Source organism: Danio rerio, chromosome 17, assembly GCF_052040795.2.
Source record: "Danio rerio strain M-AB ecotype USA chromosome 17, GRCz13ab, whole genome shotgun sequence".
Taxonomy (NCBI): Eukaryota; Metazoa; Chordata; class Actinopteri; order Cypriniformes; family Danionidae; genus Danio; species Danio rerio.
Genome location: NC_141037.1, coordinates 55,441,807 through 55,465,393, shown reverse-complemented (window position 1 = coordinate 55,465,393; position 23,587 = coordinate 55,441,807). Strand labels below are relative to the sequence as shown.

Here is a 23,587-nt window from a genome sequence, read left to right as displayed (position 1 = left end):
AAACGCCATGCCCCTACATATGGATTATGATAGTTCAAATGACCCTATGGTGAGACACGCATTTCAGCTGGTTTACACGCTGTATTAATCATGCAGAGAAAGTAAACACTTGTCCTGCTGTTTTCTCATGGAAGAGGCACAGTAATGGCAAGGAAAATTCTTTACCGAATATATAGCTGTCCTGAGATGTTTGAAGCAGAATTTGAATTGTTTTGGGTAAATAATGTAGCTTATGCGCAAATACAATGTTTAAATGCCTGAGTAATGCTACTAATTCCTTTTTTTTTTACCTTTTCCCGGATTCATTTCTTTTGATAATGTCTGACAGCGACTGTTAATGACAAGCAACTGTTAAACTAAACACTTTTATACTAACTAGCCATAAATAAACATTATTGTGGCTTATTGCCACCTGTTTGTTTTTTAATTATAGGTTTTGTTAATTTTACATTGTGTTTTTTGTTTAGGTTAAATTTAATATAGTGAATGTGCGATTATGATGCCATGAATATTTACATGTAGACTTAATAATATATTTGTCATGATCATCAGTGATCCAGCCCGTGCAGATTGCTGGTAAACACACAGTTCGCCAACGAACTACAAATCCGCTCTTACATAGACTACAAGATCCAGTCATGCACTACTCACACACCTGGCCTAGATCCTGTCTGATTGCAAACGCTCACAGCTGAGGCCGCTCATGAACTGATTACATGGACTATAAAGAGAGCACCCACACACACATCTTTGCTCAAGCTAGATGAAGTTATGAAATATCGTATTCATTAAATCAGAAGCAAATGTTATAGTTAAGAATAATATATTAAAACAATGGCAATATATTTGGAAAAGGGATACAATGAGTAATTGGAGCATAGGTAAAGGAATAATAAAACAGAAGGCATAATAACACGATGGGGAATAGGACACACCGGTTTAAATGAAACATCATATTTCATAGGAAAACATCCAACTGGCTTATGTGATCATTGTCAGGAAAAGGAACAATTTTTTTTGTTACTGTCAAAAATTCATTATAGTAAAAGAGAAATATTAAAGAAAGAAATTATGAAGCAAAACTTGGCATTAAAATTATACTTGATGAGGCCATGATGAAAGCTTATTAAACTATCTAAATAGAACAGGACTAATTAACAATAAAAAAAAAAATTAAAAAAAAAAATTTATTTATTTTTTTGAGAGAGAGGTAGTTAACTCCGGCTCACACTCTAGTATAGGAGGCGGCAGTAATGCACCTTAATGTTTGTTGCCGACTGCCATAAAACAACAAAGAAGAACATCTGTGCTAAGTCTTGTTTCTGACCCTCGCTTTGTTTTGTTTATGCTGCTTGCCTGCAGCCTTTTGACCATCCACCTGTTTATTGACCATGACTTTGGATTGCCTGTATACATCTGTTTGCCCCTGAGTTGGCTCTTGCTTGCCTGACCATACTCAAACCTGTGTTTGGATCTGCATTTCTTTTTTCAGAGCATATGACATCATGGGCACAAAATTAACACTAAAATAACTAAGTCATTTGTGTTTAAAGAAGAACAGAATTTATTGGCCAACAAACCATCCATATGTACACAAAACATTTTCAACAAACAACACAACATCCCCTGCACCTCAGACATTTTTTAAATTTCAAACACTAAACCAGCCTATAAATGACAAAAAAAACATTAAATATTGATTTGTAGTTGCAAATAAGGCTTTGAAAATAGCGTGAACTCGAGTGATTCTATGCAAAGCATTAAGGTTCTAGACTAACAAAAAAGTCAAATCTATAACAAGTATCATAACAGATAACTTCTATCTAAAGTTTCCAATATACATGACAGCATGTCAGTTAATCATTTTAACTTTGTTTCAACTTTTAATTCCAAACGTTCAATCTGTTGTAGTAAGTGCAGCAAAACGAGTAACTATTTGCATATTACACCAAAGAGTCAATACAGATTGAATAGCTTACAAACACAATTCACAAATCCATGGTTGTTCTTCTGAAGGCAGAATCATCCTGAGGCAGTAAAGATGAAACCATCTCTGGCATACTTTGCATTGGATCTGAAAATAAAATAATGTAGACACATTTGTTTCTAAATTGTTGGAATTAAAAAATTTACCAAATAAAAACGCTTTTTAATTAAACACCTATATGCTACTCAACAACCAAAACTGGTGTAGTCATTACCCAGATGCATTCATCTTGACTTTGGTCATTGTGTTTTCCGCACACAGAGCAGTACTCCGCTGTTGACACTATGATAGTTAGAAAGAAATAATACATTTTATTTAAAGCGCCTTTTTTAAGAAACCCAAGGTCACTGTACAACGTGTGTGTATATACACTTAGGGTGCTTTCACACCTGTGAATCGATTCAGTTGTTCTGAAACAGAGATTACAATTGTTACATTGTTGCTCTTTGCTCTTGGTGCGGTTCGCTTTCATACTGCAAAGTTTCTAAACAGACCAAAATAGCTAAAACAAGTCACATGTAAGAAAACTCTCCTTACATTGGTCAGTGTCAGGGTTTATTTTGCAGAGTCCCGCTCAGTTGTCAGGAGAGGTGGTGGTTTGGTGGTGTTTGACAAGGTGCGTGCGACATGTCTGAAGAGTGAGGAGAGGCGGTGGGGAGGGGTGAGAAGGGTGCGCGACGTAGCCTATTTGAGGACTGGGAGGGAGACGCGAGATTACCGGGAGATTATCACTCGTTTGCGGGCATCCGGAGACTCACGAAACCCTCTCTTCATAAAGCCGTATGCCTATTACATATCCATAAAACACTGTGATAAAACCGCGCTCAGATCGCATCGCTTTCTCACTGCAATCGATCTGCTCCAGAGTTCATTTCAATCGAGCCGAGACCACTTCATTCAAGCGATCTCGGAGCAATTGATTTGGTGTGGATCCTAGCGCATTTGCTGGTTTGACATATGCCAAATGAACCGCGCTAACTGGGTAAACGAGACAGGCTCCGAAACAAAAGTGTGGGTGCGAAAGCACCCTTAATTCAATAATTGAAAATTGTATGAAAAATAAACCGACAGTATAAAAATAGATGATAAAATTCAAAGACATGATACAAAATGTAGTATGCCGTTAGAAAGAGCAAGTTATTTTGAACAGATGAGTTTTAAGTCTGGATTTAAAAAGAGGAAGAGTCAATAGCTATGTTTCCATCCACCTATTTTTATCCGCATTTTGCATATGCACATAAAAAACGGTTGTTGGAAACACCATGATGTGCATAAATTTTCAAAATGCACATAAGAAAAACTTATGCACATAATTGAGTAGGATAAACTTTTTTCGATAAGAAAAGATGCACATAAACTACGAATGAAACACTTATCGCACAAATTTCAGTATGCGCATTAAAAAAAGGTCATGTGATTTTGTGTTAAGAAAATGTGTGTAAATGGACAAACCAGCAGGCTGCGCACATTATAAAACATCTAAAATGTTGTTTTGGTCATTCTAAAACACCCTATGGTTTAAGTATGTGTTACTATTTTATTAATGACCTCCAGAATCAACCGTGTGTGACACCTTCAAAACGCACGTTCACTGCGTGTCAGGATTGCCTTCTGAGGTACAAGTCATTTATTAGAAGAAAAGATTGACGCAGCTTCTGCAGCAAATTTAGTTTTAACTGTTGATATTTGGTGCCAGTTTATCAGGAAGTGATGATTTTGTTTGCTTTGACTCGTTGGATGGAAACGCTGCTTTATTCGCACGTCTTTTATGCGTTAATCCAGTTTTGTGCATAAAGTTCTTTCGCAAATTTGGACGGAATCATTGCTAGTGTTGCAGAGTGACTGAAAGCTCTGCTTCTCATTGTGCTGAGATGGGCAGAGGGAACAGAGAGGTGAATGGAGGAGAAGGATCTAAGGGAGCGGGAACGAGTGGTGATATGGTGGAAATCAGACAAATAAGGTGGTGCAAGGTTATAGATGGCCTTGAATATATGCAGGAGGATTTTCTATTCGACTCTGGGTTGGATTGGAAGCCAGTGCATGTCGTGTAAAATGGGGCTGATTTGGTGATGATGCGGGCAGCTGAGTGCTGGACCAGTTGAAGCTTCTGAAGGGATTTCTGTGCAAGATCATAAAGAAGAAAATTGCAATAATCAATGTGTGAGCTGACGTGGCTGTGTATGATGATAGAGGTGGAGTGAGTGGTGAGAGAGGAGCGGAGACCATTTATAATACAAAGATGAAAATATGCAGACTTGGTTCTGTTATTGATATAAGACTGGAAGGATAGTAAGCTGTCGAGGACGGCACCCAAACTCTTAAGAGCGGGAGACTGAAGTGGGATGTATAGCGAGAGATTTAAGGCTGCGTCAATTGCCGGCGTATGCTACGGCGCTGACGCATAGCCCTTCGCCGTGGCCGTCAGCGTCGCTGACGTGCACCTCTCAAAAAATGTAACTACACGTCACAACGACGCGTAGCGTAAGCTCTGTGATTGGTCGGCTTGGTAGCGCTGACAAGTCTTGGCGGGACCGAGAGCCGCATGAATGGTGGAGCCTTGATGAAGCGATTGTTTACAAGTGTGGAGTCCCGTGAAGGAGCTCCGGATGGAAAGTTTTGTTTTGTGTTTACCTCATAGTTAAAGTTGTTGCACGTCCGCCGGGTACTGCCTCAAAATGAGCGAGTTTGAGCCACTTGTACATCCAGGAAGTGTTCAGGAAAAGCAAAACAACAGCGAAGAAACTCGACACAGAGGAACATTTACACCTCACTGCCAACTAGTGTTTCGGAAGTGTTAATGCAGACCAACAGCGAGAGCGTGCAGAAGTATAAATGCACAGCTACGCGCGTTGCATGCACCGTGGGTTACGCCGGTCACTTGACGCAGAAGTATAAACTAGGCTTTAGAGAGTGTAGATTTGGTGCCAACAAAAACAATTTCAGTTTTATCACTGTCAAGTTTTAAGAAATTTGAAGTAAACCAGCATTTTATTTCAGAAAGGCAATTATTGGGAATGGAAAGGGGGAGTAGGGAATTGGGCTTGCTAGAGAGGTAGAGCTGGGTGTCATCCACATAGCAGTGGAAGTAGAAATTGTATTTATGAAAAATGTTGCTAAGTAGGGCTGCATGGTGATGCAGTAGATAGCACGTTTGCCTCACAGCAAGAGTAATAGTGATAGAAGATAATTTATTGAGAAGGTTGGACTGAGATATTGTTTTGAAAGCTGCACTTAGGTTGAGTAGGATGAGAATAGTGATGTGTCCAGAATCAGCTGCCTTACGTAGATCATTTGTGATTTAGATGAGTGCAGTTTCTGTGCTGTGACCTGAGACTAGACTGAAATTGTTCATAAAGGTTATTATGAGATGAGATGGGAGTGAAGTGTGGATTTTTCTTTTCTAGAGTTTTGGAAATTAAGGGTAAGTTAGAAATGGGGCGAAATTTTTGGGATCCAGACCCGTTTTTTTTTTTTTCCAGAATAACAGTTACAGCTGCAGTTTTGAAATGAGAAGAAACACTTCCAGTGGTGTGTGAGGAGTGGATAATGGACGATATAGAAGTGAAGCAGAGATGAAAGGCAAGATTTGGTCAAACCTTTGGGAATAGGATTGAGCTGACATGTGGACGATTTAGATTTCAAAATAAGGTCTGCAATTACTGGGGTATCAGGAAGTTATAAATAGTCTAGAGCAACATATTAAATCCAGAGTATGACCTTGTGTATGAGTGGGGAAATCTGAGTCCAAAGCTATCTTGAAATGAAGAAACCTCTCTAGTTAGAGAGTGATTAATATTGTCCATATGTATGTTGAATTCCCCTAGATGTATTGCATTTGATGACAGTAATAACATGTGTAAGTAAAGCAGCAAAGTCATTAATGAAGTCACTGGGGGTTTAGGAGGACGGTACACAGTGGCAATGATAGTGGGAATTGGTCCAGGCTGTTTACACACTAAGATTCAAATGAGGAAAACAAAGGAATGAATACCTGCAATACTTTCCACTTCTCGTAATAAACTATTGCAAGACCACCTCTGCGAGAACCGCGAGGTTGACAGATGTAAACAAAACCAGCTGGAGTGGAATCGTCGTGAAATGTCATGAGGCTGCTGCCAAGTTAGTTGAACACAAAGTCAAACTTACGGTCAAGGAGGAGATTCTGAATGAGATGATTCTTGCTCGTAAGTGAGTGGATGTTAAGTAGACCGAGTTTGATGGAGGAGCTATTGTGTGTAATGTTAAGGGAAGTATTATCTGACCTGGCTAGGATGGCTAATACGCTCCAATCATCTGGCTGGTACTTTTTGGGGTGTGTCGAACACTGGACCAAGATGAACCAATTGCATTGGAGTTGTCATGGTGGTAATTACATTGGAAATTACGGCGAGATCCAAGGTAGATTTATCTAGGAAAGCGATGTTCTGGGTGGAGATGGAGCACCGCCAATGACTACAAAGTCAGAGAAGCTTAGCAGCCGTGTGGTGTAGCAAGCCTGCCACGGGTTGGTGGACAAGTGCTAGGAGAGTCCAAACAAATGAAAACCAGCGACAAGGACTGCTAGCCCACATCGCGAGCAGAGGGGTTGTAAGCAGGTAGGGTGATTAAGGACAGCATACATATCCAAGCTAGACGCAGAGAGACAATGAATGTCCAATAGGTTGGTGTGATAATCGAGCCGTAAAACATTAAAACCAAAAAGCCATAGCTCATTAAAACCACATTATAAGGTAACCCCGTGAGTAGTGGCAGCAAAGCCTGCCAGTGTCCACTTACATCCTGGGTTCACATAGGATCATAATCACCAAGTCTGTTTTAAAGGAGGTACAATGTTCTTTCAAAGTACGTTATACCTGATGCCAGCAATATTTCTTCGGCCAAATTCTTTCTGTACTCGCACATCATTTCCTTGCTGGGTGTGATGTAAATGTTTTCAGGGATTTTTGGGAACTGTTCCACCACCTGTTTGGCCATCTAAAAGGACAGCAGAGATATTATCATATAAAAAATAAAAAGGTAAGGACAGTCTTATATAAAAGTCTTTACACTCTACTCACCAGCATTATAAAAACACCACAGCTGGAATCGTCCTCCTGAAATGAATGCTCAATTGTGCTCGGTTTCCATTTTATGTCCACCAAGTCTTGCCTTCCATAGTTTTGTCTTCTCATGTGGAAATAAGCTCTGTTTTGGGGAAAATGCAGTGCAGTTCATGATGATCTCAGGCATCAACATGTTTATGTACAATAACTGTCATTTATTGATAAACTGTCATACCCAAACTTATGGCATGCATCTTGGGCGGCTCTCATTTCATTTACACCCCTTAGAGGGTCAAGAATGAAAAGGCTGTCAGTCTCTGCATGTAAAAACTATATTGAAGGAACAAACATTACAATTACTCATTTATATACATTTACAATAATATATATAATGGTTGTAGTGTTTTACTCACCACAAACCTCCAGTGGTGGTTGTTGATATTTGTAAACGTGATGATCCCATCATATTGCTCAAAGTTGACCTGTTTTACATTAAGGTACATGATTATGTATGTATACTATACATGTACAAACCTAGTAATAGGAAGCGGTTGCTCTCACTTTTTTCAGCCCTTGGCATGCCATCTGGTCCTCGTTTCCACTTAAAATAATCCCAGCTGTATAATGGCTGAGCTGGTACAAGTTGGCACCCTTCATATTTAGTACAGCTCGTATATAGCACTCAATAGCCTAAAATATAACACAGTGTCATTTTTCAATCAAATTATTTTAGTGCTTACATTAATTCATAACATCATTACTCATTCATTTTCTTTTCGGCTTAGTCCCTTTATAAATCCAGGATCACCACAGTGGAATGAACCGCCAATTATCCAGCACGTTTTATGCAGCGGATGCCCATCCAACTGCAACCCATCTCTGGGAAACATCCACACACACCCATTCACACTCATAAACTACCGACAATTTAGCCTACCCAATTCACCTGTACAGCATATCTTTGGACTGTGGGGGAAACTGGAGCAGGAGGAGAACATGCTAACTCCACATAGGAAAGCCTACTGACCCAGCCGAGGCTCGAACCAGCGACCTTCTTGCTGTGAGGCGACAGCACTATGTACTGTGCCACTGCGTTGCCCCCTTAACATCATTGTTACATGCAAATGTAATAATCCAATTATGCAATAAAATATTTTTTTGGGATCGGTGCACCGCTCCTGTTATCCACGCATGTGGGAACAATGATTGAAAATCCTGATGATGTAACAGGAACTCCAACTTCTGGTTAGGACACCTCACAATGGCCACAATCAGCTGAGTCGATGACTGCTTCCATAGTTTGAAGATCTGTAACGATTTCAAGGTTATTCAGTAAATAACATTGTACCTTAGGGACTTGGAATGTATTACCTCATTCTCTACACACTGCACCTTAGCAGGAGGGCCGCTTTCATCAGTCTGTGCCTCAACCTTTAGCAGTCTTTTTTTAGGAGCAGATATATTTTGTGGGACTGAATAAAACTCGGATTTGGTGGATGAAGCATGTTCCTCCTCCTTCATCCAAGTTTCTTGAGACTGATCAAGAGTTGTAGGAGGTTGTGGTTGGAAGAGTATCTCTTGAGGAAGCTTGTGCTGAATGATGTGTTCTTTATATCTGGCTTGCAGAGACTGGTGCATTTTTCTTATGAAGGTTCCTGGCTTGAGCTTTTTTCCCTTGTGCAATATGGAATGTTTGACAATTCCGAACCAGTTTCCAACGTGGCAGTTGGTATCTCTTGTTTTGGGTAGTTTGTCTGACACCACATCCTGTTCTTTAGATTCATTCCTTCTCAGCTCTGCCAACAGTACACCACTCCAAAGGGGAAAAATGCCAAGGTAGGTGTGAAAGAGGATAGTGATGATGCCTGGACAGAAGTATGGGTTGTCCTCTTTTGCCAATGTTGTTTCATCACTTGCTACTTGTTCCTTCACCTCTTGCATGACTTGAAGGAAATAAGCAAAGAATGGTGATCTGCCCGTGATGGTCAGTGCATCTCTTCTTTCTTCACCTTCATAGATTTCCCGATCTTTATGCTCAATGTTTTCTTCAAGTGGATCATCTTTGGCATTTGAAATCACCCTTTCCAAAAGAGCCAGACTTTCCTTGACAAGGCTTGTGTTTTGTGGGCTTGTGAGCAGGACACACAGAGCATGGAACACAATTCTTGCTTCTGTCATATTGGTGGCATATTGGAGTCCAGCAAAAGCATATGCGACAAAGTCCCCCAGTCCCTTGTCATCTGTTTGCTTGAGTACTGTTTGTCTGAAAGCTTTTAAAATTTGCGCTGAGCAAATGTGCAGGACAGAATATGACTTCATTTCATGCCATGGTATTTGTCCCATGCAGAACTTATATGCTCTGTCAAGATAAGAGCTGATGTTCTCTTTGTTGAAGGCCTGAAGCACACTTAGCATTAAAGCCCAGCTGTAGGCAGTCTCGATGTGGTGTATGTTGAGTTCTGTGTAATTTGACAAATGCAGTTCAAAGAGCATGAGCCAGTATGTGATTGCTGGTACCGAGTGATTATTGGAGACCAATTCACAAATGGGCAAGGGTGGTGCAGCTCCATCCTTCCCTGGTAGAACGAGCGCATAGTACAACACGCGCTTTGGCTGGTTGGGTATTTTGGACACAACTCCTCCAGTGCCATCAAGGTAGAGGGACACAGGAGACTTACTTCTCAAATGATGCTGAAGAATGCAGATGGCGCGTTCTGTGTACAAATGAAGGGAGAAATATTCCATGCTTAAATTCTGAATGTAGCCTGGTAGTTTGCAGTTGCTAGGGTCACATACCCTGAGTATTCGTTGGATCAGGTGTAGTTCTTCATGGATGTTAGAGGGATTGGCTTCTCTTTTGTGGTATTCAGAGCATATCATTTTTAGCGCTGTTTTACTCAGACTTTCACTTATGTTCCCAGACAGAAGCTGTGGATCAGTGTTTGACTCCCTGTATGTATGTTTTGATCCAATGTCACAATCCATGAATATTGGTTGCGAGTCTGTCTGCATTTCCAGATTCTCTGTGTCACAATGTGTTTCCTCATAGTCCATCTCTGTTTGAGAGGTAGTAGAAGAAACAATGAAATTAAATATATATATATATATATATATATATATATATATATATATATATATATATATATATATATATATATATATATATATATATATACACACACACACATACACAGAGAGCTGTGGTAAAAGTATTGCCACATCACTTTTCAGTTTCTATGGATGTTCTGAATGTAGTAGGTGTGTGTTAGTAAAATGAAAATACCTTCCCAGTATGTAAAAATGTTTCAAATTTCCAATACACAACTTGTGACCTTGGACCACTCTTATGATGCTTGGGCATCTTTGTGGGAATATTAGTGTGGTTTTCTCTGCTAATTGAATTGACTGACAGGTGTGTATGAACAAAGCGGCAACCTCCAGCTCTCCCTTGGGAAGCCAATACGGAAGTAACTAAAACTGCAATTCGACTCGCCTCGGGGGGGCCGGCTCCAGAACGTCCAAGTGATTTCTGACTGCAATAGGAAACTGTCCATTATTACAGCTAATAAAAACATGCCAATACGGAAGTAACTAAAACTGCAATTTGACTCGCCTTGGGGGGGGCCGGCTCCAGAACGTGACTGCAATAGGAAATCGGCCATTTTTACAGCTAATAAAAACATGCCTACAGCGTGGTACAAAAGCTGGCTTTGGCGCATATAGCTAAAATTACCCTTCATGACAACTGTGAGGGGAGTGAATTTTTTTTTATAACTCATCCGTTTCGTTTTTATTAAGTTATATCAAGTTTGCATAATTAAGAGAGTGGCTACTTGAGTGACAGCTAGGTCTCGCTGCTCGCTGTCTTGTCACCTCAGCTGATTCCGGCTAATTAGCTGGTGAACTCTGCATATTCATCATATTTTTGTTTTGGTTAATGTTTCTTTACACAGTCAATTGCCTTTATTTTCTACAATAATCAGATTATATGGCATGCTTTTTGCACTTAATTGTGCTCACACACCGTTCAAGTTGCCTCAATGCCTCCATTTGCCAGGCGAGTGAAGTTACATACTTATATACCACCTCTATAAAGGTATTTGTTTTATTTAAGATCATTTCTTTTTTTCTTTAGAGCTGTAAAGCACTCCAGAATCTGACAGATTGATTAGCTGTAGGCCCTATAACAGTCATCTGAAACATTGTCAAACAGTTTTATGCCTGGATTTCATCCATAGCCCTGCATTTACTAACACAGACTCTTTCTGAAGTGTTTGGAAGTAATTCGCATTTTCCTCCTGTTAAAAAACGTCATAAGAACAATGTTTGGTGGCTCAATTGTTACAGCTCTGTTTTTAAAAGTCTAAACACTTTATTGATATAGAGTACAACCAAGCACAAGTGGTCAGAACACAAACGAGTCGCAGTTAATAAAGTATTATTAAGCATTCACCCAAAGTAAAGTCTGTCTAAGCCAGGTCCAAGCAAAATGCCAGCAGATGTCTGTATCTCTTCTCACTCTCCGGCTCTTTGCCCTTGTGTGGTATCCCGGCATTGGTGCGGTGATGCACGAACAAAATGTCGACTGTTGGCCGCGCCTACTTGTAGCTTCATTTGCTGTGTTCAGAAACCTATGGGTGACTTCACGGATACTACGTCCATATCTTTTACAGTCTGGGGTATTAACATGTCTCCACAGTAATGCATATAATCATGTCCACAAGACAGGATTTGCAAAGAATGTGTGATTCAAAGATTTGTTCCAACTATCTGATCAGCTGCACCCTAAGAGTTTTACAAGAAACCAAAACCCCTCTTCTTAAAAAAACAGTACTGTGGTATTTTTGACTCTGGTTCTCTGCCACTCTCACTTTATCTGATGTGATACAGTAGAATAGTGGACTGGATCTATCTTACATGAAACTGTGATATGTTTACAGCAGAAAATGAGAGTGAACCTTACTAAAAGCTATTTCTTAGATGATTTCTACCTCAGAATGTGGTGAAAATTTGACCGTGACACCATTAAAGGGTCACGAAACAAAAACACATTTTTTGAGATGTTAATAGTCATATATGTGTCCCACGCTGCTAAAAACACTATAAGGACACGTATATTTTAGCAAATTCGCTCTTCCGGGTTGAAAAGAAATATTGAAACTACGTCACGGCGATTAAATCCTTGTGTGTATTCCAGCGTGTAGACTGGATGTCTGTACTGGCAGGTACAATGTGACATCTTGTGAGCTTTTAACATTAATTCAAGAGAAAGACTTGGTCCGAACCAATCAGCGCACACTATTGTGTATGAGGTGCAACTTCATTAATATATATGATAGCTTCGAAGACTGATTTTACCTGTTTCAGGGTCCAGATGGCAGAGAGACGCCATGTTGTGTTGCCAACTGTAATTAAAACAAGAGGAAGAAGAATTATTTGGAGATATGGGTCGTCAGTGTTGCATTTATAAATGTGCTGCAACGAAGGTTTTGTTTTCAAATCTCTGCTATGAGAGCGCAGCTGTACTCACGTCTGGATTACAGTGGTCTGCTGACACGCAACAAAAATACACTTGTAAGGAACCTTTTTTAACCCAATGGAAATCCGGATTTGCTACTCGTCTTAAAGACGTGGTTTCAGTTTGTGTGGATTGTCCTGTCTCTACAGTTTTGGTGTGTTGTTTGTTTGTTTAATCAGAGGCAAAGTTACTTAGTGTGAGTACGCCCTGAAAGTACTGCTGACAATACTATATGTACAGTTGCCTTTAACCGGGCTGAAGCACGCTTGTCCCCCCGACTGCCCGTGTAACCCCGCCGGTCCTATACCACCCAACCCGCTCCGAGCTGGAAACATCACATCCTTATCAATCAAACAATTACCATCGTGTAGAATTTTAGGCGCATTTTAGTATGCAGTACTCCCCTATGCAGAGCAAGGTAGGGCCCCTCGAATGTAGGGCTAGCCCTGGTGTAAGTTTTTGTTCCATTCTACAGAACCATACACATTTGGTATGACAAAATGTTTTAAAATCAGTTTCTTTTTCTAACATTTAAAGTTAAATGACATTATTCAATTAATTATTGAATTCACGAGACCACATATATACAGCTTAACGGTTTGTAGTATTTTTTAGACATTTATTTAAATGATCACGTAGCAATTTTTGTCACTGGTGTTACCTACTTTTAGTGTACTGTATACAGCAGGATGAAGGAGCACTTATGTAATATAAAAATGCATATTTAAGACTAAAGGCCCCTGCACACCGAGACTCTTTTTGCTGTCATTTTCCGTCAACGTTTAACACCTCATGACTAAATAATGAGCGTCAATATGATCGTGCACACCAACATGCAAAACGCCAGCTGCAAAAGAGTCATTGTTAAAGAAAAGCCTCATGCTCGTTTTGTTGATTTGACGCGCCGCCTCAAAACCTTCTCCACCAATTAGATTGCCATTTTTGTGCACGGAGCTGCTGAAGTTACAGTAAACAGCACTTAAAGGTGCTCAAGCGCAAAACTGTCAATGCGAGCGCACATTGAAGATGATGCCCAGGGGCGATATGAACGTGCAGCTGCTTATTGCTCTGTGAACAATAATCATTTCTTCATCGCTAGAGCTTGAACCAACCATGCATGTTCGAGTCAGCTGTAACTTTAACAAGCGCGTGAACTTCCTCTCTTCCGTGTTATAAGCGGGGTGTTAGAAGCTTAAATTTGTGTAGCGCCATTTAACATCAATGAGTGATTTTGCATACTCATCTGCTTGATGGCAGTAAAAATCACTTGGGTTTTAATCCGCAAAAACGTCTCGTTAAACGCTGACCATAAACGCAAACGAAAAGCGTCCCGGTGTGTACGAGCCTTAATTCATTCCTGCACAAAGACAAACATAATGAGAAGAAAATTAGACTAATACAAAACAGAATAAAGCTTAACCCTTTGACTGCCCCTTTACCAAACGGTTGACCATGTTTTTACGGTTTTAAATAATGACTGTTTTGAATAACGGCTTAAATTACACACAGCATTGTTGGTTTACAAAAAATAAAAAATCTAACAAACATCTTGTTGCACTACTACACTTGATTTTGGTTTTATTGTAAAAAACAAACTAGAAAACATGTTAAATGAGAATCTGAAATATTTCATGGCATACTTCAAAAAAAAATAAAGGTGATTTAGTATTCAAAAATGTTTTATTTTGAATATTTTTTTTAATAAATTGGTTTTACACTTCATATTTTCAGATTATTAATAGTATATGTATTAAGTCTGCTACTTTTACCATAAACCGACATATAAACCATTTGGTAGAGTCTGATATTTTAGAAATTATGGGATGTGATATGGGAACTAGTGACATTAGGCGTTAAGAAATGCAAACATTTTTTTTCTTGGTCGGGTAGTTACAGGGTTAAAAAGAAAAAAGTCAATGGGTGAAGATAAGTCACACATCATTGAAGGGAGGAGAGTAAAACTAAAGTTACAGTTTTTAAGAAAGGCGTGTTTGTTTATTTCAAGAATGTGCAATAACAATTTATACAGTACTATGTGGCTCAAAAAGCTTCAAGAATACATTCATTTTCTAGTCCCTTTCTTAATCAGGGTTGCTTCACAGCGGAATGATCCGCCTTCAAGACTACAAATTCTTTTAAAACTAAAGTTACTAAACTTAAATAAAACTAAATACTAAAATTAAATAAATCAAAAACTGGGCATGTAAATGGAATATGATTTATTATACAAGTAGCAAACATGTTTTGTGATAAAATGAAAGAAACATACAATGTGAATAAAACTAATATAATGAAATTTAATTTGATCTTATAATGAATAAAAGGTTCTAGAGAGCTGTATAAAACTTGTTAAAACTTTTCACAAAGATAATAATCAAGGTTTAATTTTAGATTTAGGATTATGGAGCTGTTCAAACATCTTAACTATTAAAACCATGCAAAAGAAAAACTAAAGCAATTAGAGAAGCAGTGCGTTGGTAATGTTACTGCTATGTAGGCTACAGTTAAGTTTATTACCGATGTTATAAATTAGGAAATAAACAAAATATAAGTAAACAAGAACAAAGGTGTTATTGTTATATTAAAAAAGACAACTTGACAGAATGGACTAATGCACAACATATTTTTTTAGAAATACTGTAGGTCTGGATACTGAATTGATATAGGAGACTAATAAAGAAAGAATACAACATACCTTTTTTTTCTTAAAGTAAAGAATCCAATATGCTTGTTTGCTTCTGTTAAGAAAAAGTTAGCAATGTAGAAGATATTCCAAGTTGGAAAACGCTGGCCTGATGACAGATAACAGTGTCCAGGTGCAGATAAAGCGTAAGAGAGCATCAAGTGCAAAAACAACAGCAGGATATTAAGTAACTGAGGTAAAATGCAAAAGAAAAGTGATTGTTTTATTCTACTGGCCGTTTATAATAAGGCATAAACAAGATCAATAAAAAGTCAGAAGAGAAAATTGGTTTAAAAGCAGATTTGCCAGCAGTAGTCAATGTGCACTAAGCAAACGGATTCATAAGCAAATGAAATCTGTTCCAGGCAGAGAAGAGTGCAGAGAAGTGTCAAGGCCATTTAGAGGAGGAGAGAGAAAAAAGGGAGTATAGTAACATTCCTGTAGTGACAAACAGTTTGGTGTACTTTATTCTAAAGCAGAGATTATTAAAACATGAGTTAAAGTACATTTAGGAACTTTTAAAGAAATTTTAAGGGAATATTATCCAACCAGACCACTAAAAAGGTTTAAGGTAGCTCAGATTGCAAGCTGTTGCTGATGATTTTTTAACAATTAACAAGATAAATTACAAATAACAAGATGAAACTGAGAACTAGGCTAACAGTGACATTACCTAAAGTTAAAATTGTATGTAGTACATATGTATATGATTCTCTGTGGTGACCCCTGACAAAACAGTCAAATGTTTGAGAGAGATCGAATATAGGGTACATTTGGACATCATTTAAAAAGTGTACAGTGTTCAGCATAAGTAAGTACATCCCCTTTTGGAAATAAATATTATACATTTCTCAGTGAATATTGGCAATAATTCTAGGTGTGCATTTAAAGAAAATGTTTTTATTAAATCCATTAAAATAAGATTGTCACCTAACGCTTTTTAAAAATAAAGAGATAACATTTAAATTACAACCAGTTATTTTAACAAATATACTGTTAGAAACTACAAAGGTGCAACTACATTTTATGTTTCTCGTGATTTTTTTCCTGGTTATTAATATTTTCTTCCATCATATTAATCTGAGATGAAAGTGGAGTCCAAGGAGGAGACTGAGAACCGTAGGCCAAGGGTGACACCAAGGTCCCGGAGGGCCAAGGTGGAGCGAACAGCTCACCTGACCAATGCGTTTGGTCTTGAACTTTAGAACCGTGACTCTGTGCAAGCCAAGCTAACAAATATAAATCATTCAGTATGTACATATAATATTGTTTAAAGAGGTTTAATATGTATTTAATATGTACTATAGCAAACATGTCGTGTTGGGCGTTAGGATGTCAAATTCGAAGGTCCAAAATAGAAAACTTAACTTTTACTGCACACCACATTGCTTATTATGCCAACCACAGATGTGTTTGGCTAAAAGGTAAAGTGACAATCTAATTAAAAATGCTGGACTCTGCAGTTCGCATTGTATATCAGGTAAGTTCACGCTATGCTGAATCATACACGTTTCTCGTTTTTTATTGCAGCAATGATTTCAGCAAAAACAGTTACATATGGTGAATTATACTGCAGACACTGAATGCTAAGAATGAAATGTAAAAGTGTAAGTTCACATACCCTTCTGTACAGGTGTAGTTCGCTGTTAGAATGCAGTCGTTTTGCTTGTTGATGATTACCCAGGCCTCGTATAGCTTTGTCTTCTTTTCCTTGTCTTTGGCTAGGCAGAACCTCGGTTTTTAGCACTACATAGTTTTGAATCTGGTAATCATGGAGCATTATTTCTTGCACATCACCACACTGAACAACATTGTTGGCATCCAAAGAATTGTAGGCCTTTAACTTCTCTCTTGTAAAATCACTTGGAGCTTCAATGAGATTGTGTATTTGGGGCTGGATGATTGACCATTCAGTATTATCCAATATTCATTGGGAGGGTGCCATAGCAAATGGACCTGTCAGACGAACGCTGCTCACTTTAACGTTAATTTAGCAGAATAACTGCTTATCATTGGGTGACTAGCTGTTATAATACGCTGAAAGCATTATGTAAATATGTATTATGTAATCAATAAACCTTATCTCAAATACAACAACAAACTGCACCGCATCGGGTGTCATTCCCTCGCTGTAAATGCTAGTGCACCCGGTTTCTTCTGCGACCTCACTGCACGCACATCTTGAACGTTTACAAACATGGTAATTCATTTATAGAACCCTGGGGTTCTATATTTGGCCAATAACTTATTATTAAAAACTGGTTCTATTTAGAACCTTTGCAAAGAACCTATTTTAACAAAATGGTTCTAGAATTTTGGATTTAGGATGCACCAAAGATTACACAAAATGAACAAATTAGTACACAACACATTAATAAAGCAAACAACATTAAAAACTAGTCCATCTATATGAATTTTGATTGTTATGCAAGTTTTTAGGATGCCATTTAACTCCCATTGCATTGCAGTTTTACATTTTTTTAAATAAAATAGGTGTTTTCTTTATTTTGTATTTTTAATTATTTCATCTAACTCGTAATGAACAAAGCAAACACCTCTGGTTGTGTTTTTGTTGTATCACCCTTCGATTCCTGTTAGTGGATTGCGAAGAGTGACGGTTATGGTTAACTTTTTCAAACTGAAAAGTCCGCCGTTTCTGCTCTTGGATACTGTCAGGTAAGTGAAATATGAATAAAATATTTACTATCATCAGGTAATATGTCTATGATTATCACAATTGCCCTTGTGTTAAATAGGAATACTGTAAGCAATATGTCTAGCTTATAATTTTATATATGATTTGATCCAAAACAGCGACGAGATGATCCCAAGGTTTCCACATCCTGGACCAGGCCGTATCCTGAGCAGCTGCTATGGTGGTCATAGTGGAGTGGAGAGTGTAAGACTGATTCCTGCGATGCTCCAGGGACAGACGAGTCTTCGCTGACCTCCAGATTTCTGCCTCCGGCGCCTTGACTGCAGCTCTGCACAGGACGTTTGGCCAGAGGAGAAATGGTTGTGCCAACTGAGCCTGGTTTCTCTTGGGGTTTTTTAATTCTTCACTTTCGCCAATTGGTTAAGTTTTTTTTTTTCCTCGCTGCTGCCGCCACTAGCTTGCACAGTTCGGGATCTGTAGATCTGCGCAACGATAGATTTGCTCTTCAGTGTTTGGACTCTCGATTATTAACCACACTGATCTGAGCTAAACTGAACTTAAACTTTAAAAACGATTAAAAACTATAAAAATTACACTATGATCTTCTATGTGAAGCTGCTTTGACACAATCTACATTGTAAAAGCGCTATACAAATAAAGGTAAATTGAATATACAGTTTACGTAAATGTAATTACATTCTTTTTTCCTAATAAAAATTCTCATTCAACTTCCATACAGGATTAGTAATAGAGTGAATCAGTAATCTGTTAACTGTAAAGCATGTTGAATTGCTGAGTTAAAAGGATAACACATATTCAGTGTCATTTATGCTTTTTTCTTTCCCTCCAGACAACTATGGTTGATAAATGGTCAGTTGATGACACTTGCCACTGGCTTCAAACTATAAACCTCACTGATGCAAAAGAAAACTTCAGAGGTAACATTTATAAATGCTCATTTTGTGATGTTGTGAAGTTTCAACTAACAAAGCATCCAACTCACCTGCAAGTGCAACATAAACACCAAGCAAATTTTAGTGTTGTCTGTAACATTAAAGGGTGTTTTAGAAGATGTAAAACTGTTGTAAGTTACAGAAACCATATCTACTGAAAGCACAGCCAAGCTTTGCAACATCACCTGTTTAAAAAAGCTACTTTTTTTTAAAGACAGCAATAAAAGTGATGAAGAGGTGCTTGAAGATGATCTGCTAGAGAACAACCAGAATTATTTGCCTGGAATTAATTTATAAACTGCTATTGGGACTGAGAGAGCCTGTTGCCCTATTTTATATTAAACCTTCAAGAAAAACATCTACCTCGTAATGTGGCGAGAGGGGGAATAAGGTTTTTTATTGGCAGAAAGGCCAATACGATAACTGGCACACCAGTTAGTAGAACCAAATTACCACTGAAATTATTGCATATATAGCTCGACTACCCATCGCTGTGCAATAGTCTGGAGAAAAACTGAAAAGACTTCTTGATCAGAGATGGACATTGTTACCATGAGTAGTTTTATTTTTTTATATTATATTTTTAAGGCTGCACCTTAGCATAGAGTTAAAATAAACTATTTCAACATTTCTAGGTTGAGTCAGACAGTCTTTACCTGGAATATGACATTACAAGAGAAATTTTTTCCAGCTTAATCTGGACCGTTTCAGACTACTCTTATGTGAGACAGAGGTTAGTTTTCTGTGTCAGAGACACGAGCCTGAAGGACTCATAGTTTTATCAGGCGTGATAAGTTAGGAATAAAGCTAAACCATGCTGAAGCCCTCCAGGATCTGTAAATTTCACTTTATTTGCAGAAGCTTAGGGACCCATTTACAGGAAAAGGGGTAGAAGCTAGGGGGGTGACTGAAGCCACCTGACAGTAGTATACAGCAATGGATGCTGCACTCCAGGGGCAGCACTCAATCAGTCCATCCCTGGTTGTTGCAGCAAACCTGACGCATATGCGCCCAAAATTATATCTACGCTACCTCAAAATATATTTTGGAGCATTTCTCCCAAATTACAACCATGAAAATATAAAGCACTGAAGATGAGAGAATAAAAAAACAGAACTGCCAGTGCAAAGATGACGCGTCGGTTTCTCATTATTATTCTTAGCGGAGTTTTCTTATCCTATAAGAAGAGCCTGCTTCTTAATTATTCATGAGACCAGTGCTTTCCAAAGTCAAGACACAGCCAGTGTCAAGCAAGCTGTGAGAAACGGACCCACGGCACACAGTATTTAGCTGTTCATGAAGGCTCGTATGTGTTTGTTTCCATGATCCACAGGGTTTGTTGCATGTTTTTCCCCGCGATGCTGTCAGGGCCGATACAGCAAAGCTGGTTGTGTGCTGCAAGCATTTTTGTCGGGAGAGCAGTACGAGAATTGGAGAATGGCGGACGTTGTCTTTTATCAGGAGTTCGTTCACATTTAGACATCGCCGTGCTGCTGAGTTTTGCCAGTGTGCGCTTACCAGTGCCAGTTGCAAGCCACCACACCGCAACTGACACTTGTGCACAAAAGTTGAAAATTGATGTCCACTTATGACAGCCTCTATATAAGTCCCCCAAGAGCTTTGAATCAGTCAAAGACTAGTTACTAGGCAGTGTTTATTTTGACTAAAATTAAAAAAGACTTTACAAATTAATTTTTATTACAAATGAAAAAAAATAATTGAAGATATTGAAAATGTATTTTTTGGTTAAATTGTAAGCTTTAAGAAAATAAATATGACTAATTACAAAAATGTTACAATTAAGTGATATATTTTAATAAGGTTTAAAACCATAATTGTACTTAAAATTTCACATGGGTTTGATAAATGTTTACCCACTTACTCGGATCAAAACACTTTTTTTTAAAAGAAGCTTTAAATTTTTCCCATATGTGAAGTTTATTTCTAAACTAATTTTGAGAGGAATCACATGCTTATGATTGTTTTCAGCTGGTCCCACATCAGCTCATGATTGATTATCCAATCAGATGTTTGCTAACTCACTATAAATAACCAGAGTTTTCTCATCTCAATATCTTATTCTTGAAGAATCACCCCCACCTAAGAGTGCCAAACAGTCTGTTCAGTACAGGGCGAAAGAAAAATCTGTTTAAAATCATCAGTCAAATACAAATTTTGGCTAGAAACCTGTAAAGCTTTTCTAAATTGTTGTTTGCCCGTTTAGATTAAGCAACTTAATTAAAATGTCATCGTAAGAACTACCAAAGTCAGTTAGTAATACTTTACTTTGCCTTGAATGCTTAATATAATACGATTCTTAATTTGCTTCTTAGTTGGCAGGACATGCCATCTTCCCTCACTATTTCTCTCTTGTTGCATCTGAAAAACACAGTAACTCAGTATTTCAGCATGATGATGATGCCATCAATGATTTGGGGTGTTAATTTATCCAGGTCTTGCATGCCACAACATAAAATAGTAAAATAGCAAGAATTAATAATAAGGTTTTTTAATTTCATCGACGTCTCGTGTGCATGCTTGTTTTTAGTGCCTGGACCATCTAATACAGGGGGTGTGAAACTCATTAAAGCTCAGGGGCCACATGGAGAAAAATCTGTTCCCAAGTGAGTCGGATTGAAAAAAAAAATGTATGTATGTGTATGTGTATGTATATATGTATATATGTATATATATGTATATATATGTATATATATATATATATATATATATATATATATATATATATATATATAAACAAACTTAAATCAACAACTTAAGATTTTTCTTAGTTTTAATATGACCTTGTTTTAAAACTGAAGCCTGAGCACTACACGATCTCATGGCAATTCATAACTTTTTGATTTAGTGGCTAATTCATATGAATTCGCACAATCATTCATACAATTTGCTTACCCACTAATGACGGTTTGGTTTAGGGGTGTGGTTGGGTGCTATACCTCCTTTTTATAACATACATTTTCATACGACTGAACTCAAATGCAATGCAATACCATTGGTCTGACAACCATCTCCAAACAACAGTGGTTGAACATACAGAAGGCCTATGTCATCCCAGAGGTCAACAATACCTGGACAGTACACAATGAGGCGGTAATCAGCACTTTATGTAATGAGCTAATGGTGAATTTTTTTTTTTTTACTTCTTGACAAAAGTCAAAGCTGGTGGTGGCACAGGAAACTAAAGTTACAGAGGTGAGGAACAGTTTTTAGCTTAAGATGGACTGTTTGGAGAGTTGCCTTTCCTAGTTGGAAGATTATGGTGTGACCATATCTGTTTTGGCAACTGACTGCCACCCATTAGTACAGAAAATCCTACATCAGGATTATGAATCAATACAGCATGAGTATCTCTGATCACAAATCAAAAAAATAAATAAAATGGTCAATTCTTTGTCTCCTGCAACTTCTCAAAAGTCTTGTCTTACCGCCACACAATGCGATTTCACCACATGTATGAATTGTTTATATAGCAGGAGGTTTCATTTCTCAATCTTGCAAAGGAAGGTTGCTACAGACCTCTTGTGGTGTTCCAAGCTTTCACTCACTATGACTGCTGACGGCATATGACTCAGGATCTCTATAAGACCACACAGCAGAAGGAAACACTGACCTGCCTCTGTTGCCAGTGTGCTGACTGAACTTGATCCTGGTAGAGAGCATTGTAATTTTCTGCAGCACCACAGTTTTCTGGTCAGTTTTTGCCTTATGTTTAGTTTTTTGCCTGAAAAGCGTTGCTTTGCTGCTTTTTTACAAAACAGTGGCTAGACAATTTGTGGCACCCCTGTCTTGAGGAAATGGAGTACATCAGTCTATGCACCATCCTTCTAGACCTTTTTTGGCAGTCGTTTCCCATGCATACCAGGATATGTTGATTTGTTTGTCTTTCTTTGGGATGCTACAAAGGCTTTGCATTTCCAAAAGGTTGCCATTCCTGCATTCACCACCCTCTTGGACTTTCAGGATTACAGGCCACAGTTTGAATACAATACTGTGTGGTCTGGAATGCCTGCCTTGGGATAATGTGTTGCACACATGGGCTAGTTTTATGTTTTCATGATATCTGCAAAGACACATTTCTTGGAGTCTCTGTCAGCAAATTTAGATTTCCCAATTAGACTGTGGATGTTCGTTTTTGAAGCAGCAATACGCCTCTAAAATGGACACTGGCTTCTGGATTTAAATTTTTTCACTCCTCCCGTTCTGACTGACCACATCTGACATGAGATGTCTTCCCTTTCATAGAACTCCCTGACATGATGATGTGGTAGTAGTGGCAGTCACGTGATTGCTTTTACTTCAAGAAGAAAAATAAGGCACAGTGATGCTGCAATCTTTTTATAACTAAATTTTTTTCAAGCACAAGTTAGTAAAGCTTGGTTTTGCTTGTTTCTTTCTTTCTTAGTCTTTGTGCTGTTTTCCTTCTCCTCTCAATTTCCTTCAAAGTTACCTCTTCCTCTCTCTGAATGCCCTTTGTCTTTTAGCATTATTCTTTGCCATTGTTCTATAGCAGTGGTTCTCAAACTTTTTTCACCAAGTACCACCTTAGAAAAAAATCGTCTCTCCAAGTACCACCTTACGACGCTATTTTTTTAACCAGTATTAAAAAATAGCGTCGTAGGCCTAATTAAGCAGCTACAGGTGTGCACAGTTTAAAAACGATGCAGATTACTTCCTATTGTTAAGAATATGTGTTATTGTCAGTCACTTTAAACATTTTAAATAGTCTG

The 23,587-nt window shown here is 38.2% G+C and overlaps 2 protein-coding genes across 4 annotated transcripts in view; one reads left to right on the top strand and one right to left on the bottom strand.

Annotated features, from left to right (window-relative positions):
- Positions 1-1,540: 1,540 nt before the first annotated feature.
- wu:fc27b11 lies at positions 1,541-15,630 on the bottom strand. 3 transcript variants are annotated; one of them, XM_087288499.1, is made up of 12 exons: positions 15,243-15,623; positions 12,388-12,434; positions 9,826-10,085; positions 8,422-9,743; positions 8,203-8,337; positions 7,591-7,719; positions 7,443-7,511; positions 7,265-7,359; positions 7,045-7,171; positions 6,841-6,961; positions 2,202-2,269; positions 1,541-2,074 (listed from the first exon to the last, which is right to left on the bottom strand). In XM_087288499.1, the coding sequence occupies exons 4-12, from the start codon at positions 9,520-9,522 to the stop codon at positions 1,976-1,978; spliced, it is 1,944 nt and encodes a 647-aa protein (XP_087144625.1). In that variant the 5' UTR covers positions 9,523-9,743; positions 9,826-10,085; positions 12,388-12,434; positions 15,243-15,623; the 3' UTR covers positions 1,541-1,975.
- znf292a (zinc finger protein 292a) overlaps positions 4,352-23,587 on the top strand; it is a 190,734-nt gene continuing 171,498 nt past the window's right edge. Inside the window, exon 1 of the mRNA XM_087288341.1 lies at positions 4,352-4,897. The gene's annotated coding sequence lies outside the window, so the exon portion shown is untranslated. The remainder of the gene's footprint in view (positions 4,898-23,587) is intronic.

Coding starts and splice junctions, on each gene's coding strand:
- wu:fc27b11 (XM_087288499.1), bottom strand. CDS start 9,522: ATGCTCTTTGAACTGCATTTGTCAAATTACACAGAACTCAACATACAC. Junction 7,720..8,202: donor ATGCGTGGATAACAGGAGCG/GTGCACCGATCC, acceptor GTTATATTTTAG/GCTATTGAGTGCTATATACG. Junction 7,172..7,264: donor GATGCATGCCATAAGTTTGG/GTATGACAGTTT, acceptor TCCCCAAAACAG/AGCTTATTTCCACATGAGAA.